This window comes from Leptonychotes weddellii, chromosome 9 (assembly GCF_054177405.1).
Source record: "Leptonychotes weddellii isolate Sample4059 chromosome 9, ASM5417740v2, whole genome shotgun sequence".
Taxonomy (NCBI): Eukaryota; Metazoa; Chordata; class Mammalia; order Carnivora; family Phocidae; genus Leptonychotes; species Leptonychotes weddellii.
In genome coordinates this window covers 32,398,037-32,413,682 of record NC_138377.1, presented here as the reverse complement: position 1 = coordinate 32,413,682, position 15,646 = coordinate 32,398,037, and the positions used below count along the sequence as shown (strand labels likewise).

At 43.8% G+C, this 15,646-nt stretch overlaps 1 protein-coding gene across 1 annotated transcript in view; it reads left to right on the top strand.

Moving 5' to 3' along the window:
* MTHFD1 (methylenetetrahydrofolate dehydrogenase, cyclohydrolase and formyltetrahydrofolate synthetase 1) overlaps positions 1–15,646 on the top strand; it is a 54,269-nt gene that overhangs the window by 12,853 nt on the left and 25,770 nt on the right. Inside the window, exons 2-8 of the mRNA XM_081829703.1 lie at positions 1,760–1,844; positions 8,102–8,161; positions 8,590–8,643; positions 9,534–9,670; positions 9,815–9,915; positions 11,873–12,009; positions 12,866–12,977. Of these exons, the coding sequence (XP_081685829.1) occupies positions 1,760–1,844; positions 8,102–8,161; positions 8,590–8,643; positions 9,534–9,670; positions 9,815–9,915; positions 11,873–12,009; positions 12,866–12,977 (686 nt within the window). The remainder of the gene's footprint in view (positions 1–1,759; positions 1,845–8,101; positions 8,162–8,589; positions 8,644–9,533; positions 9,671–9,814; positions 9,916–11,872; positions 12,010–12,865; positions 12,978–15,646) is intronic.

Below are 15,646 nucleotides of genomic sequence, written 5' to 3'. Positions count from 1 at the left end.
TCCCAATGCAGCAGCCAGGAGTAGCCCAGCACTCCATCCAGTCAAGCAGGGGAAGCAGCCGAGACTGGAACTGCTGGGGCATTTCAGTGGCAGGCCAGGGAAGACATGGTGGCTCCAGTATTTCCTGTTCTCTTGTGTCAGAGCAGTGCTGTGGCCTCTGTTCAGGTCATATCCCAGTGAAACAAAATCCAACAGTCTGTTCATTCTTTTGAACTGGACTATTGTATAGGATAATTGATAACAATTGATTTTTAAAAATAAGGTCGCTAGCTAGAAATACAGCTTTGAACTCTTAAGTATGACTTCTTGTATCATTCAACATTCTTACCATTGATGAGGCTAATCCAAATAATCTATTTCTTGTAACACCTGTGCCTATTTATGTCAGTGGATTGTAAAGTGTGGAGAACTGGATCAGGGAGTAACCACATTAGAAAGAGGGAAGAGATGTTTGCTAATGTCTGTAGTAGTGGTTAAGGATGAAGAAAGGCAAATGACAAAAATGGTCCTTCACCAGAGACAGATCCTGTTCAAGTTCATGACTGTATCATAACTGGGCAAAGTTGGACTATTTTGAATATTTACTTAGGGATGTAATTTAATTTACTTGATGTCCTGTTGTATTGTTGAGAAGTTTCATGTTGTTTCATGAGAGGTTATACTTTTTTTTTTTAAGATTTTATTATTTATTTGACAGAGAGAGACTGTGAGAGAGGGAACACAAGCAGGGGGAGCGGGAGCGGGAGAGGGAGAAGTAGGCTTCCCGCCAAGCAGGGGGCCCGATGCAGGACTCGATCCCAGGATCCTGGGAGCACGACCTGAGCGGAAGGCAGACTCTTAATGACTGAGCCACCCAGGCGCCCTGAGAGGTTATACTTTTGACCTTGTGTTAAATTCTTTTGTAAGGAAAATTCTTTTGTGAATTAGAATATAATTTATAAATTCATACTGACTTTGGAGTGGGATTCATTGATTATCATTCAGCCTTATGTGGATACCCTGTGATCATCTTACCAGGGAAGGTTGAGTGGGTTTGAGCTCTAGTTCTTTACTGCAAAATTTTTTCATATAGCATCTGGGGAGAGGAAATGCTGAAAAAGATGAGGATTAGCAGCCTTCTAGAAGTGCTGGTTCAAGTTTTCATTTGTTCACTGTGTGATTTTGAATGCCAACAACTAAAATGTTTTCTTTTTTTTTTTTAATTTAAATTCAGTTAATTAGCATATAATGTATTATTTGTTTCAGGGGTACAGGTCTGTGATTCATCAGTCTTATATAACACCCAGAGCTCATTACACCACATACCCTCCCCAATGTCCATCACCCAGCCACCCCATCTCCCCACCCCCCTCCACTCCAGCAACCCTCAGTTTATTTCCTAAGATTTAGAGTCTCTTATGGTTTGTCTCCCTCTCTGGTTTCATCTTATTTTTTCCTCTCTTCCCCTGTGATCCTCTGCCTTATTTCTTAAATTCCACATATCAGTGAGATCATATGATAATTGTCTTTCTCTGATAACTAAAATGTTTTAAAATAACTGTCCCCATACCTCATGGCCCAGTCAGTGTCATTAGGAGTTAGAAAGGATCCATGTCTACTTGAGTCCTGGAGAATGGATGGGAAATTCATGGTACATACTATATCAGATAATGCGTATTCAGTGAAGATGTTTTGAATTTAAAAGAGAAATACATGTAATAATCCACATGCCTTATTTGTGCTTGAAACATTCGATGTTAATTCCGATCTTTTCCTCTAGGCAAATAAGGGAGACACTGAAGAACCAAGTCACTCAGATGAAGGAGCAAGTTCCTGGTTTTACACCAGGCCTGGCAATTTTACAGGTATTGTGATCGTGTTATTTCCACTAGTATCTTCCTCTCCAAACCTCTCAGTAGCACTTAAGACACCAAGCACTTCACATCTCTCCTTTTGTTTTGTTTTGTTTTCCATGAAACCTCCTTTCATGTTCTCTCTGCAGGCCACCCCTCTTCAGCTCAACTTGTAGATGTTGGTGTGTCCTGGCCCTCAGCTATTCTCTGTGGGTACCTTTTCCCTAGTCCAATGTCTCTTGACCTTTGGGTTTTAGGACTGCTTAACCCTTTTCAGAATTTAAGACCTTAAAGAGCTTTTGTTTATATGGATTTACCATTGATATTTACTGTATTAGAAGTTAAAAGAAGTTTTTAAGTATTTATACATTTAAAAATGCCAGTAGTAAGTTTATTATATGTTAGCGTAAGTAACATTCTTATGAAAAAAAATAACTTTTAAAAAACAAAATGCAGTGAGAAGAAGGACATTATTTTACATTTTTGCAAAAACGCTATACTATCTGGCTTAATAGAAGACGGCTGGATTCCTGCCTGCTGCCGCCTTGAGCCTTTTGCTACACGTTGGCTTGAGTGAAATATATGAAGAAAATCTGGTCTCCTGTAAATGTATAGTTGTAAAAGGGAAGGCTGTTTTTAGTCGTCTTCCCAGATAAGTGTGGCTGTTTTTCTTTGTTACTACAACAGGACTTTGTAAGTTTTACAGGTTAGTTGCAGTGTGGAATTTAAAAGTGTTTGTCAGTGAACTTTTCCTGCTTGGTTACATCAAAATCCATTGTATTATGTTGCAGTTTGAATGGATATTTACCCATGCTTGGTTTGTTTTGTCCTTCATTTCTCATTTGGAAAATAATGGCTCACTGAATTATGCAGATCTTTCAAATGTTAACACATTTCATTATGCAATATAAGAAAATCACAAGCATTAATATTGCCAACAAACTCCTCAGGAAAAGTTTGTAATTATTGAGAAGTTTATCAAGCTCACAGGAGTGGATAAGAAAGTTCTGATTTTCACTTGAAAGCTCAGATTTTGCCACTGGCAACAAATACTGTTAGCTGTTTTCCTTGAAATAGCAGGCTCACTTTGTCCAATTTTGAGAAAATATTTGCCAAATATTCAAGCGTGAATAATCATTGTTTGTCAGTTTTTTCAAGTAAAGATAGTGTTCCATTTAAAAAATGCAGCAGTTCTGCTTGCAAGGCCAAAAAGCACAGGCTTTTCCTGGTGACAACCACCTCTGTGTGGGACGCAAGTGCTTTACAAATGCTTCCCAGTTCTCGACACAGGGTATTAAGACGACATGGACGCAAGGGCTCAGGTCTCATAAAATGAAACGGTTTTACTGCTTCGTCAAGAGCACTTCTTTTTTTTTTCTTTAAGATTTTATTTATTTATTTGAGAGAGAACAAGAGCGAGAGAGCGAGCGAGCGAGCACACACAGAGGCAGAGGGAGAAGCAGACTCCCTGCTGAGCAGGGAGCCCCACACGGGACCCGCTGAGCCACCCAGGCGCCCCCATCAAGAGCACTTCTAAGTGAAATTGGCATCTGTTTTTTTTTTTTTCTTTTTTTTTAGAGAATGAGAGAGAGAGCATGAGAGGGGGGAGGGTCAGAGGGAGAAGCAGGCTCCCCGCCGAGCAGGGAGCCCGATGCGGGACTCCATCCCGGGACTCCAGGATCATGACCTGAGCCGAAGGCAGTCGCTTAACCAACTGAGCCACCCAGGCGCCCTTGGCATCTGTTTTTATGGAGTGTGTGTGGCATGACTAGTATCGTTTGGTGCCACTGCCTTGATTTGTGCTAAGTCGCCGGCAGTCTTACCCACCATTACCTGTGCAGCATTAATACAGATGTCATTCTGCAGTGAAAAAGGCAGATGACATCAGAGTATCATGATAAAATAGTCTGGCACTCGCAGAGCTTCTGAAAGGGTCTTGGGGTTCCCCCAAGAGTGTGTGAACCGTGGTTTGGGAACCATTGCCCCAACTCTGGTAATTTAACCTGGCTCTCAATACCAGCTCTAGGTCAGTAGCTTCTAAACCTGGGTTTCTTTGGAATTCTAGACTCTTGGTTTCTAGGACATCTCTCATTTCCCTTCCTTTTCTAATCTCCTTTGCTTACTGTTCCTCATTTTCCTGATACCTAAAGCATTTGAATGCCCCAGGGCCCAGCCATGAGGCCTCTTTTCCACCTGTTCTTTCCCTAAGTGAGCTCACCCAGTTCTCCCAGCTGCCTGGGAGATTTAGGCCCCTCTCCAGGGTTTCTTGCCTGAGCTCCTGATTCATCTCGTAGGAGGCATTCAGCAAATGTTTGTTGTATGGACAGACGGACAGATGCACATTTGAAGGGTTGATTTGGATGACAGGAGACTGATAACTTTCATTTGAAATGCCCTTCAGAGATGCCTGCTTCCTCAATTCACATTTCTGTGTGTGTGTGTGCCTCCATGTGTTATCATTTAATCCCTTGCTAAGTTTCTGTACTGTGTTCATCAAGAACTTCAGAGTGAATAGTTCTTAAATATTTCCCCCATTGCTGTTCATTATCTAAGAGGCCTTAGCTGAGAAGAAAAGCACAGAAGGCCTGTGGTTCTGCCTGGTGTGTTCTCTGCTGTGGTGGGTTTTTTTCCTTTTTTTGCAAATTAATGGGAATCAAAGGTATATGTTGTGGGTGTTCACTTGGTACATCTGGGAGACCAGTTATTTCTTGGTTTATTCTTGTAAATCGTTTGTTGTAGAAAGAGTAAATGTGAGTAGAGTAAAAGAGTAAAAGGCAAGAACTTTATTTCTGTAAACCTTTCAGAAGGTTTCAGAAAGGATCCAAAATAATTTCAATTTTAGCAATATTGTGATTTTTTTTCCTGTTTTTAAGATTGACTTCCAAACTTGTATTTTAAATTTATTGATTGCAAGTGTTTTCGTGACATAAACACTGTTCTGCAGCTTGTCTCCTGTGTCCTTGCCAATAAAACAGGGGTAGAATATTTTAATCTTGCGCTTTAGCACCAGATTCAACATCTTTCCACAATGCAAGGCCTATACGTTATGTTGGAATCACATCCTTGCTGCCTCAGACCTCTTGTTTATCCCCCCCTGGTGACTGACACCACTTCCCACACACTCAGCCAGAAACCCAAGCTCTTCTCTTTAGGATTTCTGTCCCTCAGTCCCTTAAGACCCCTTAGTGAATACCATGCTATTGACTGTGCCTCTCATAAGCTCTTGGAATGTGTTCCCTCCTTTCAGTTTCTACTGCTCCCACCCTCTGGGGCCACTACAGTCACCTGCTTACAGGTTTTAGGCTTCTGACCTGGACACTTCCAGTCTGTCTTTCTAGCTACAACTGCAGGACTGGTCATAATCCATCCAACCACACCCACGACCATCCTTTATAGAAGGAATGACAATGTACAGGATCTCTCCCTCCCCCTCTGCCCCTCTCCCTCTCCCTGCTCACACTGGCTCGCTCTCTTTCTCTCAAAATAAAATAAATAAAATCTTAAAAAAAAAGCCAAAAAACAGGGATTAGTTAATTGTGGCCCATATCCAAATGCCGTCCAGGTTGGAAAGGGTAAAAATGAAGCAGAAGAATATATGATAGATTATGTGGCCTCCAAAAGCTAAAATATATATTGTCTTACCCTGTACAAATAGTTTGCAGACTCTTGGTGTTAAAAAAAAAAAAAAAAAGTCTTGAGGCACCTGGGTGGCTCAGTTGGTTAAGCGTCCAACTCTTGATTTTGGTTCATGACCTCAGGGCCATGGGATCGAGCCCCGCATTGGGCTCTGCCCTGAGCGTGGAGCCTGCGTTAAGATTCTTTCTCCCTCTCTCTCCCCACCTCTAAAAAGTAAAAGTCCCTAACTTGTTCAGGGATAGGACTTTTTTAGAATAATATAATTCATCTTTTTCAAGGAAGAAGTTAGCATTACTGATAAAATGTTTCAGTGATTTTCTTGATAAACTGATAGGATTAAGATTTGTTCTCAGAAACCAGTCTTCCACCTACTCACTTGACTGTCAGTCAAGAATCTACTGTTCTCAACTAAACATTCTTTCTGCATCTAGTCTCTAGTCTATCAATGATTGTATAACCATTTTCCCCTACAAAATGTCCATACTGGGGCACCCGGGTGGCTCAGTTGGTTAAGCATCTGCCTTGGGCTCAGGTCATGATCTCCGGGTCCTGGGATTGAGCCCTGTGTCAGGTTCCCTGCTCAGCGGGAAGCCTGCTTCTCCCTCTTCCTCTGTGGTCTCTGTCTCCCTCTCTCTCTCTCTCTCAAGTAAATAAATTTTAAAAATTAAAAAAATAAAATGTCCATACTGAGAGTCTTTGGATTGGCTTTTAAGAGGTCTTTTCCTTTGCATTAGGATTATAATAAAACTTTGATGTATGCTTATAACTAAAACTATTACACTTTCTTTTTAAAACTGGTCGCAGTTTTGGAGTTTATGATTTGTTTGGGTTTTTTTTAAGATTTTAGTTTTAGGTAATCTCTACACCCTATGTGGGGCTCAAATTTACAACCCCTAGATCAAGAGTCGCACACTCCACCAGCTGAGCCAGCCAGGCGCCCCTGGTTTTGGAGTTTTAGAAAAATTCTTCCGGAAACATGCAGACAACAGAAGAAAGAAAGAAGAAACAGAAGAAAGAAAACAGTTACCTATAAAAGAACCACAACAAAAGACTTGAGACTTCTCTTCTGTCACACTAGATGCCGAAGATAGCATCTCTGAAGGAAAATGTCGTGACTCCAGATTCAGCCAAGTGAATACTGTCAAGGGCAAAAACAGCAGAAAAAGTATTTTCAGATACACGTAGACTCAGAAAAATGCCCACATACCTTTTCTGGGAAAGTGACTTAAAGTTGCATTTCAGCTACCTGGGGGGATGTAGGAAGATAAACTATAAAACAGAGAAGTTGTGGTTTAAAAAGGACTGGCCATGAGCAGTCGAACCATTTAATCTCAGAGTTAAGTTTAAATAACTCATTGTAGTTATAAATATTAATGAAAATGTGAAGAACAGTACTGTTGTATTTGGAACCACCTCCTTTCCTACTCAGATCTAAGAATCCCAGAGTGTCTCAAATGTGATAACTGAATCCAGGAGGGCTGGGTGGTAGTGACAAGGAGCACACAGAGGAAATGACCGAGGAACAAATATGAGAGTCTCCGAAATTCTAGCAATTGCCCACAGGAAGGAGCTAATGCACGGAGGTGCAGGTAGCCCATAAAAAATCAAATTCCCTTGAAAGGCTTCCTCTGATTCTTGAAATTCAGATGAGCACAAGCGAAACTGAGAACTATCTGTATAAGGGACAGCTGAAGCTAAGCGTAAGGCCGGGTTCTGGGACCCTGAAGAGAGCTTCCAGTGACAGCAGAAACGTGACAGGGACTGGAAATACTCTGTTCCTAAGGCCAACTTCTTTCTCTGTGGTTGTCCTGTTGAAAGGAGTCCGGCGTCGGTTGTCTGTGGTATCAGCAGGCCTACTGTTTTTCCCCTCTGCAGTTCTACGAGAAACCAAACTTACGTCGATCATGGGAACATGGAAAATACCTGTAAAATAACATTTTACAGATAGATGATTACAAGTGAAAAATTACAAATATATGTTCATGATGAAAGACACTGAGGGAACATAGTGAGATGCAGCATGGTGGTTCAGAGGACTTGCCTCTGCACCATGCCTTCCTCTCTCTCTTGAGGGCAGCACATAGCCCTTTGCCTTGCACAGGGGTCTCTTCCGTGTAAGCTAGAATTAGTTCCACCCCAGCTGGTTTCTCTTCTCTGTGTAGCTGGGCAAGAGAACTTTCCACTGCCCCTGGGGGTGGGAGAGAGGGTGCAGAATATACCCTCTGGGTGTTCCTGGCTCCCACAGCCATGGTGTTTTTCTTGCCTGATGACAGTTCAGCCCTCCGTGCTCTGTTCCGTTATGTCGGCTCAAAGGCAGACAAATTCCGCATGTTTCAGGCAGGCCTGTGGCACCTTCGCTCAGTTTCCAAGGCAGATGCATATGTCCCCTACTTTTTTTTTTCTTGTGGCTTTTTCAGTGGGAATCGGGTGGGCCTTGTTTGGGGAGGGATTGGTAACACCACCTGTGTTCACATCTCCATTCTGCCCCAACATTCTCCTATTCTCCTATAAAGGTCTCTGCAATAAGAGTCTCATGATTAAACATTCCTTTTATCAAAACTAAATTTTTAGAAGCTTTTCTGTACACTTTGCCTTTCCTTGATCATCTGATTTACATGTATTTATTATTCTAGGTTGGCGACAGAGATGATTCTAATCTTTATATAAATGTGAAGCTGAAGGCTGCTGAAGAGGTAAAACCGGAACAGCTGCGCCATCACCCCCATTCCCCCCCCACCCAGCTCTTGTCGGTGACCCCTTGTCCTTTACACCCCTCCCTGTAAAAACTGTCATTGGCCACCACAGACTTGAGTTTCTCAATTTTGCAAGTCAGAAATGCAGGACTTAAGCTGCAGTCTCTGGTTTGCACTTGAATGTTTTCTAATCAGTGATCCACAGACTTCCCAAAGAGCAGGGAGAGTGGACATGAAATTGCTAGAGTGCAGTGGTGACAGTGAACAAGGATGAATGGGTCAAAGTGAGAGACTCATTCTTCAGAACATATGAGGCTGAAATGGTGACTAAGGCCACCTGATTTGATTTAGTAATCTTGGTTAAAAGAAATGGGCCCATGTCTCATGTACTCTTGCCATTGACCTGTTTTAAATGTTCATTTTTGCAGATTGGGATCAAAGCCACGCACATTAAGTTACCAAGAACTGCCACAGAATCTGAGGTGAGCTGTGATAGATTGATTGTTAAGAGGACAGCTAAAGTGCGTTCCTGTCTGGCTTTTGGGTTAGTGGAATTTTAGGGATTGGTACATTCACCATGGGAAGGACCTTGAGGAAATTCTTTCTTCACAGACTGCCTCTGGAAAATCTTTGCAAACACCCACAGAGTAAATGGTGCCGTCCTAGGGTATGGCCGCTTCGTACTCAGTGCGTGATCTCAGCATCATGTGCTTCAAATCCCCTGCAGTGTTCATTAAAAACTGATCCTGGGCCTGTAGCTATTTGCCTTTTAAAAAAACAAATATGGAGTCGGGGAAAAAAAAAAAAAAAACCCAAATATGTATTCCATTTCTATGATGTTCAAGAATAGGCCAAACAAATCATCAGTGATTAAAGTCAGAACTGTGGTTTCCTGAGGGTGGAGGGAGTAACCGGGAAGGAACAGGCGAGGAAAAGAACTTTCTGAGGTCATGCAGATGTCCTACATCTGCGCCGTCCAGTGGGGTAGCTACTAGCCCCCTGCGGCCATTCAATTAAAAGGAAATGCAATGTAGAATTCGGTTCCTTGGTTGTGCTCGCCACGTTTCAAGTATTCATTCACCACTACTGTATGGCAAAGTGCGCATGATAGAACATTCCTGTCATCACAGAAATCTTGACTCGCGTGAGTAACATGGGTATTACTGTTGAAGTTCTTATTAGCTCTTTGATGAATTTCTTACCAGACACTGAAGATGACATTTGGTGTTAGAGTTGCTCTCGGGTTCAAGGGGAGGTACATTCTAAGAGGACTACAGTTAAACTCCCGGGGGAAGATAGAGCGACTGAAAAGTGTTTTCCCTGTCTTTTTGGTTTCTGTGTATTCTACATTTGTGTGCGGTGTTACTTTTAGGTGTTAAAGTACATTACATCATTGAATGAAGACCTCACCGTACATGGTTTCATAGTACAACTGCCTTTAGATTCAGAGAACCCCATTAACACTGACGCAGTGGTCAATGCGATCATACCCGGAAAGGATGTGGATGGGTGAGTGTGCCTGGGCTCTCTATGTCACGTTGCATGATTCTGACTGTATTTCTGTTTTGGGAACAAACCATATGTGCTTCTAAAGATTACAGTAAAGACATCTAATTACTTCCATTTCCCCCTTCATTGCTCTCATTGTTTTAGGTTAACTAGCATCAATGCCGGAAAACTTGCTAGAGGTGACCTAAATGACTGTTTCATCCCTTGTACGCCTAAAGGATGCTTGAAACTCATCAAAGAGACAGGTGAAAACAAGGGGATGAAAACAAAGCACCATTTCTTGGGCCTGGTTTAGACACGTGGAGGCAAAGAGGAGGTACCCTGTGGGCCCTAAATAAAGGGACTTGATTGGCACAAGGACCTGTCAACTGGGAGCTTTACCTAAATTCTCAATTTTCTCAACAGCTCTATGAACTAGGTACTATTATTGCTCAACAGCTTGAGAAAACAGTCTCAGAGAGATGCAGAACTTGTCCAAGAAGTAGCAGAGGCAAGATTTGAACTCAGGGTTACTTGAGTTCAAAGAAATTTATTTTTTATGAAAAAGTAACTTATCAAATAATAAGGATTCAGATAAAGGAAAAAGTCCCAACCCCCAAAATGGGCCCTGAGACTCCATAATAGTTTGAGGACTCGACAGATGGCTGGAAACAGATCTCTTGAACAGTTGGCCATGCTACCCCATTACCTAGTCAACATCTTGGTATTTTAATTTCATCATGAACATTTTTTGCAGAGGTTATTTTTTACAAGGAAATGTGTCCTATTTAAAGGAAGTGGATCAGAAGTTTTAAGTGGAAAGTGTTGGCCAGTGTAAATGAAAGTTTTCTGTGGTTGGAAGAAAAGGTCTAGTTATAAGCCCCGGGACAGTTATTACCATTTAGTCCTATAACTAAATTTATACTCTAGCATATTTAGCAAATTACAACTTGATAGGAACAAATCCCCTGAGCCACAGCAGCTCTAGGCTTCCCACTTATTAATAGTGAAGCTATTTGCCCTAACATAGCTTCAGGTCCTTTGCTGAATCCTAAAAAGTATAGAGTAAGGTACCTTTTAAATACTTCACACTTGGAGGGCTTGACTTCTAGATGTTCATCATACTAACATTATATAAAAGCTTAGCTTTTTTGAATAAGATGTTATACAAGAAGCACAATTTGAACACGGTCTGCCTTGGGGCGCCTGGGTGGCTCAGTCGGCTGAGCATCCAACTCTTGGTTTCTGCTAGGCTCATAATCTCAGGGTCATGGGATCAAGCCCCATGTCAGGCTCCATGCTCAGTGTGGGGTCTCCTTGGGATTTTCTCCCTCTCCCTCTGCCCCAACCCCTGCTCGTGGTCTCTCTCTCACATGAATAAATAAACCTTAAAAAAAATTTGAAATAAACACAACCCGCCTTAAGCAAGAGCTCACTTCAGCAGGACTGGGTATAGGGGCTCAGGCGGAGTCTTCAGGATCTTATCCCTGCTTGCTTCTGTGTGGTGGCTCCTTCTTCAGCTCTCCTTGGTGGCCCAGAGCAGATCTCATCGGTCGGGGCGGAAATGTGGGTGAGCACCCAAACCATCTCTGTTGAGTAGAGTATGTCAGTCCTAGAATGGACATTGTGATAGTACCAGAAGAAGGGATGCTGAGTAGACAAAAAGAAATCTTACAGCTACATTTAAAGTTCCCCTTTATCACTGCCCTGCAAATAACCCTATAGCTCAGGCCCTGTGCCAAAAGAGAAATGCAGATGAGGAACTGCATAAATGAACTTAACAGAGCTAGAAAGACTTACTGAGACTCCTCTAATGTCCTTTGCTTTCCTCCAGCCCAGCACAGGCACACTATTTGTTATAACTACTTTTCCCACGTAAGTAAATCTACTGTCTTCGTCCATATGGCCGTTTAGCCGTATGTCAGGGTTTCTTTTTTCTTTGAGTGTAGGTTTTCTTCCCACTCTCCTATGACTCAATGAATGGATCTTGGCTTAGGCTGCTCCCAAAAGCCCACAGCAAGAAGGACACAGTACAAGTCCCAACTTGTAACTGAAATCCTAGAGTTGAGAGTATTATTGCCAAGGAAGGAATGTTTTTAGGAAGATTTCTGGTTGATGCTAAGCACCCGTTTTTGTGCACTTGTTCTGAATTTTCCCATTTCGGTGGCATGTGAAGAGGGCGGCTTCTCCCAATACTCTCACTCACCCTGGCTCTTCTTTCAGGGGTGCAGATTGCTGGAAGGCACGCGGTCGTGGTCGGGCGCAGTAAGATAGTCGGTGCCCCCATGCATGACTTGCTTCTGTGGAACCATGCCACAGTGACCACCTGCCACTCCAAGACTGCCAATCTAGGCGAGGAGGTAAGGGGTCCAGAGTGCAGGGGGAGTGGGGGGTGTGTGTGCGTGTGCACACGTGTGTGGTAGGTCTTCCCACATAGTGGGAACAGCTAACATTTAAGTGCCAGACACTGCCATGTACTTTACCTCATTCGATATTTCACATTGAACCCCTCTTGCCATCTCTTGTTTCTTGTCTCATCTTACATGATAAAGAAACAAATTTCGCTTACAAAACTTGCCCAAGTCCTGTAGCTCTTGTTCTGATCGTATTCTCTCCCTAGCGGCCTGCCTTGTGGGAGATAGGGACTAGCGATACAGAAACTGGGATGGAGCCCCGCAGCCAGATCGCGGATGTGTAACACAGTGGTGGCCTCAGAGGTCAGGTGCTTCAGAGGGGGCATGTGGACAGCGGTCCCATGACATCTGTCACATCTTGTTCTTGACCCTGCCTCAGATTCCTGGGCCCGAGGATTCTCACACGTACCTATCCATGTTGATGGCGCACCTTCTCTTTTAATGCTCCCCAAGCAGTGTTCTGCGGGAATTGCTAGTCCCCATAGTCCATAGGAGAGGGGGCAGTCTCCCAGCGTGATAATTCAGAGCCGGGCCTATGGCTCCAAGCGCGTGCCCATCCCCGCCCCGTGTTCTTTCATCACATTTCCCGTTCAGGAAGATGGCTCATACCCGGAGCGTTTTGGCCTGTGCAGGAACAAGCACAGCACAGGCAGGGCCGTCAGGGACCGTGTGCGGCCCCGCTCAGAATAGCTGATGGCAAGGAGCGGTTTCGTACAAAGCTTACTCTCTTCCACTTCTAGGTTTCTTTCTTTTTTTAATGTTCTACCGTGTCATTTCTGAAGTCAAAACCCTCTTTCCCTAGATAAATAAAGGTGACATTCTGGTGGTTGCGACTGGTCAGCCGGAAATGGTGAAAGGGGAGTGGATCAAACCCGGGGCAATAGTCATCGACTGCGGGATCAATTATATCCCAGGTGAGCGCTGCTGGAGAACGAAGGTCGTTTCTGGAGGTTGGGTGGGGGGGGCAGAGAACAGTGTCTGGGTCATTAAAGGAAGCCTACGTGAGAACCCCTTGTCCCCTTTCTGGCGGGAAGAGCTAAGGCTCAGAGCAGGTGTCTTGCCCGTGGTGTAGACAGTTAGTAGACGGCATCGTGACCAGCAGGACAGCAGAGCCCAGGATTTTAGCCACTGTACTGGGCCTTTCCCGGAATGACTTTGTCCAAGGAGGGGGTGGGAGAGGCAGATCTCTCACTCTCCCTTCATGTACAGATCAGCCTTTGTTTTTAACAAAGAATGGCTGGATTTAAAATATAGTGTCATCTTTACGGACTGCTGTGTAATTCCAGGAGAGGGCCTCACCTCGCCAGGAGTCTTCTAGGTGGGCTTTACAACGAAGACGTTGGACCCAGCCTCTCCTAGGCAGCAGGGAGCAAGCCAGCCCATTATCCTTCCCTCCCAGTCAGTCCCTATATCGGATCGGTTTTTTGTTTTTGTTTTTAATTATTTATTTATTTGACACAGAGAGAGACAGCTAGAAAGGGAACAAAAGCAGGGGGAGCGGGAGAGGCAGAAGCAGGCTCCTGGTTGAGCAGGGAGCCCGAAGCGGGGCTCGATCCCAGCACCCTGGGATCATGACCTGAGCCGAAGGCAGATGCTTAACGACTGAGCCACCCAGGAGCCCCGGATCGGTTTTTAAATATCATAAAGTTTTTCCTTTCTTCTGTTGCCGGTGTTCCCTGGGAGCACTACCCTCTCAGGTGGATGCATGGCTGTGAGCTGCTTACTGGTCTCCCACCGCCTGCTGACTCCCACTCACAGCCATCTGCATGTTCTTGCTGTGTTCGTGGGTCTTGATGTGGAGCGTCGTCCTCCCACGTTACTTGTCAAACGGCTTAGCCCCACACGAGTTTCAGCCGCCTCTGGGCCTTTGTTCTCACACCACTTGGTGAATCCCTGTCTTGAACGGTTGTAAAGTGGACCCCGTGCCCTTCTCTTCACATGCCTTGTTTGTCCTCTGCAGCGTTTACACCTGAGTCCTCAGTGCAATAGGATGTTCCTTCATCGTGAAGTTCTCAAACATAAAAGTTCACGGGGTGATACAGTGAATACTTGTATACGTACCTCGCAGATTTGAGAAAAGAACAGTCTTTAATTAGATCACTGTTTCTGTGCATTGGACACCACTGCAGGCCTTGGGCTACATGGTCAGATAAAGCTCGACTTTGATCTTCCTTCCCACCTTCTCTCTGCCCAGAATGCCCATTCTTCTTTCTAAACTTGGTCTGATTTCCCTTCAGTAAGGGAGAATCTCCTTCTCTCCCGCCTCGCCCTCCTGGAGAACTGGGTGTCACTTTCATTGTGTGTGGCGTCCTGCGCTGTCCTTCCCGTGGGGCGTGGTCTCTGCACTAGCCTGTCTGGCTTCCTGCCTTCTAACTGCTGGCACTCAGCACCTGTTGAATTGTCAAAGGACTTAGAGCGAGAAGATTGTTTTTTCTCCCTTCCCGTCTCAGATTCAGAGCATAGACACTAAGCTGCCAGGGACATTAGTCACTGTCAAGCCTTCACCAGTTTTAACCTCCCTCCCACTCTCTCTACCATGCTTTTAAGACAGTAGCTCATAATTGATCACTCATTTTCTTGTAGTGTAATTATCTAATGGGTGATAAAGAAATTGCTCTCCTACAATTCCTCACTTTGAGTACTTGTGATATAACATTCAGGCTCATTCTGTTTAAAACCTTACATTTCCTGTATCATATTTCTGCTTTTGGCTTTTTTTTTTTTTTTTGGACTAGATTTGAGAGATGGAAGAAAAAAGCCTGGGTGGGAATCTTGAATCTTACAAATAGGTATAAAACGTTCACTTAAACATGAAACTCACCATCCTGTTCACATTTATTCTTCACCTAGATGGTGAAATATGAAAAGACCAAATCAATATCTGGTCAGCTGTATTTTTATTGATCTGAGGTATATAGGTAAATAACTTTCGATAAGGCTGGATTTTATTGTCTCTTCCAATTATCTTTATTTATTTATTTTATTATTATTATTTTTTAAAGATTTTATTTATTTATTTGACACAGAGAGAGAGAGATTGCTAGAGCAGGAACACAAGCAGGGGGAGTGGGAGAGGGAGAAGCAGGCCTCCCGCCGAGCAGGGAGCCCGATGTGGGACTCGATCCCAGGACCCTGGGATCATGACCTGAGCCGAAGGCAGACGCTTAACGACTGAGCCGCCCAGGCGCCCTATCTTTATTTATTTTTAAAGATTTTATTTATTTATTTGATAGAGAGCGAGCACAAGTAGGCAGAACAGTAGACAGGAGAGGGAGAAGCAGACTCCCCGCTAAGCAGGGAGCCTGATGTGGAGCGGCTTGATCCCAGGACCCTGGGATCATGACCTGAGCCGAAGGCAGACACTTAATCGACTGAGCCACCCAGGTGCCCCTCCAATAATCTTTAGTAAGCCAAGCAGGAAGAATACTTTCACGTGTTTCTCAGGCTAGTACTCCTGCTCTGCACTTGAATCTTAAAAGTATTCCTTTCCCGCCCCCCCCCAAAAAGAGTACATACCTTAATTCATTCTAAATTTGGCAAATGACTTAGGATGTTATCCCTGAAGGGACCATGCAAATGATTT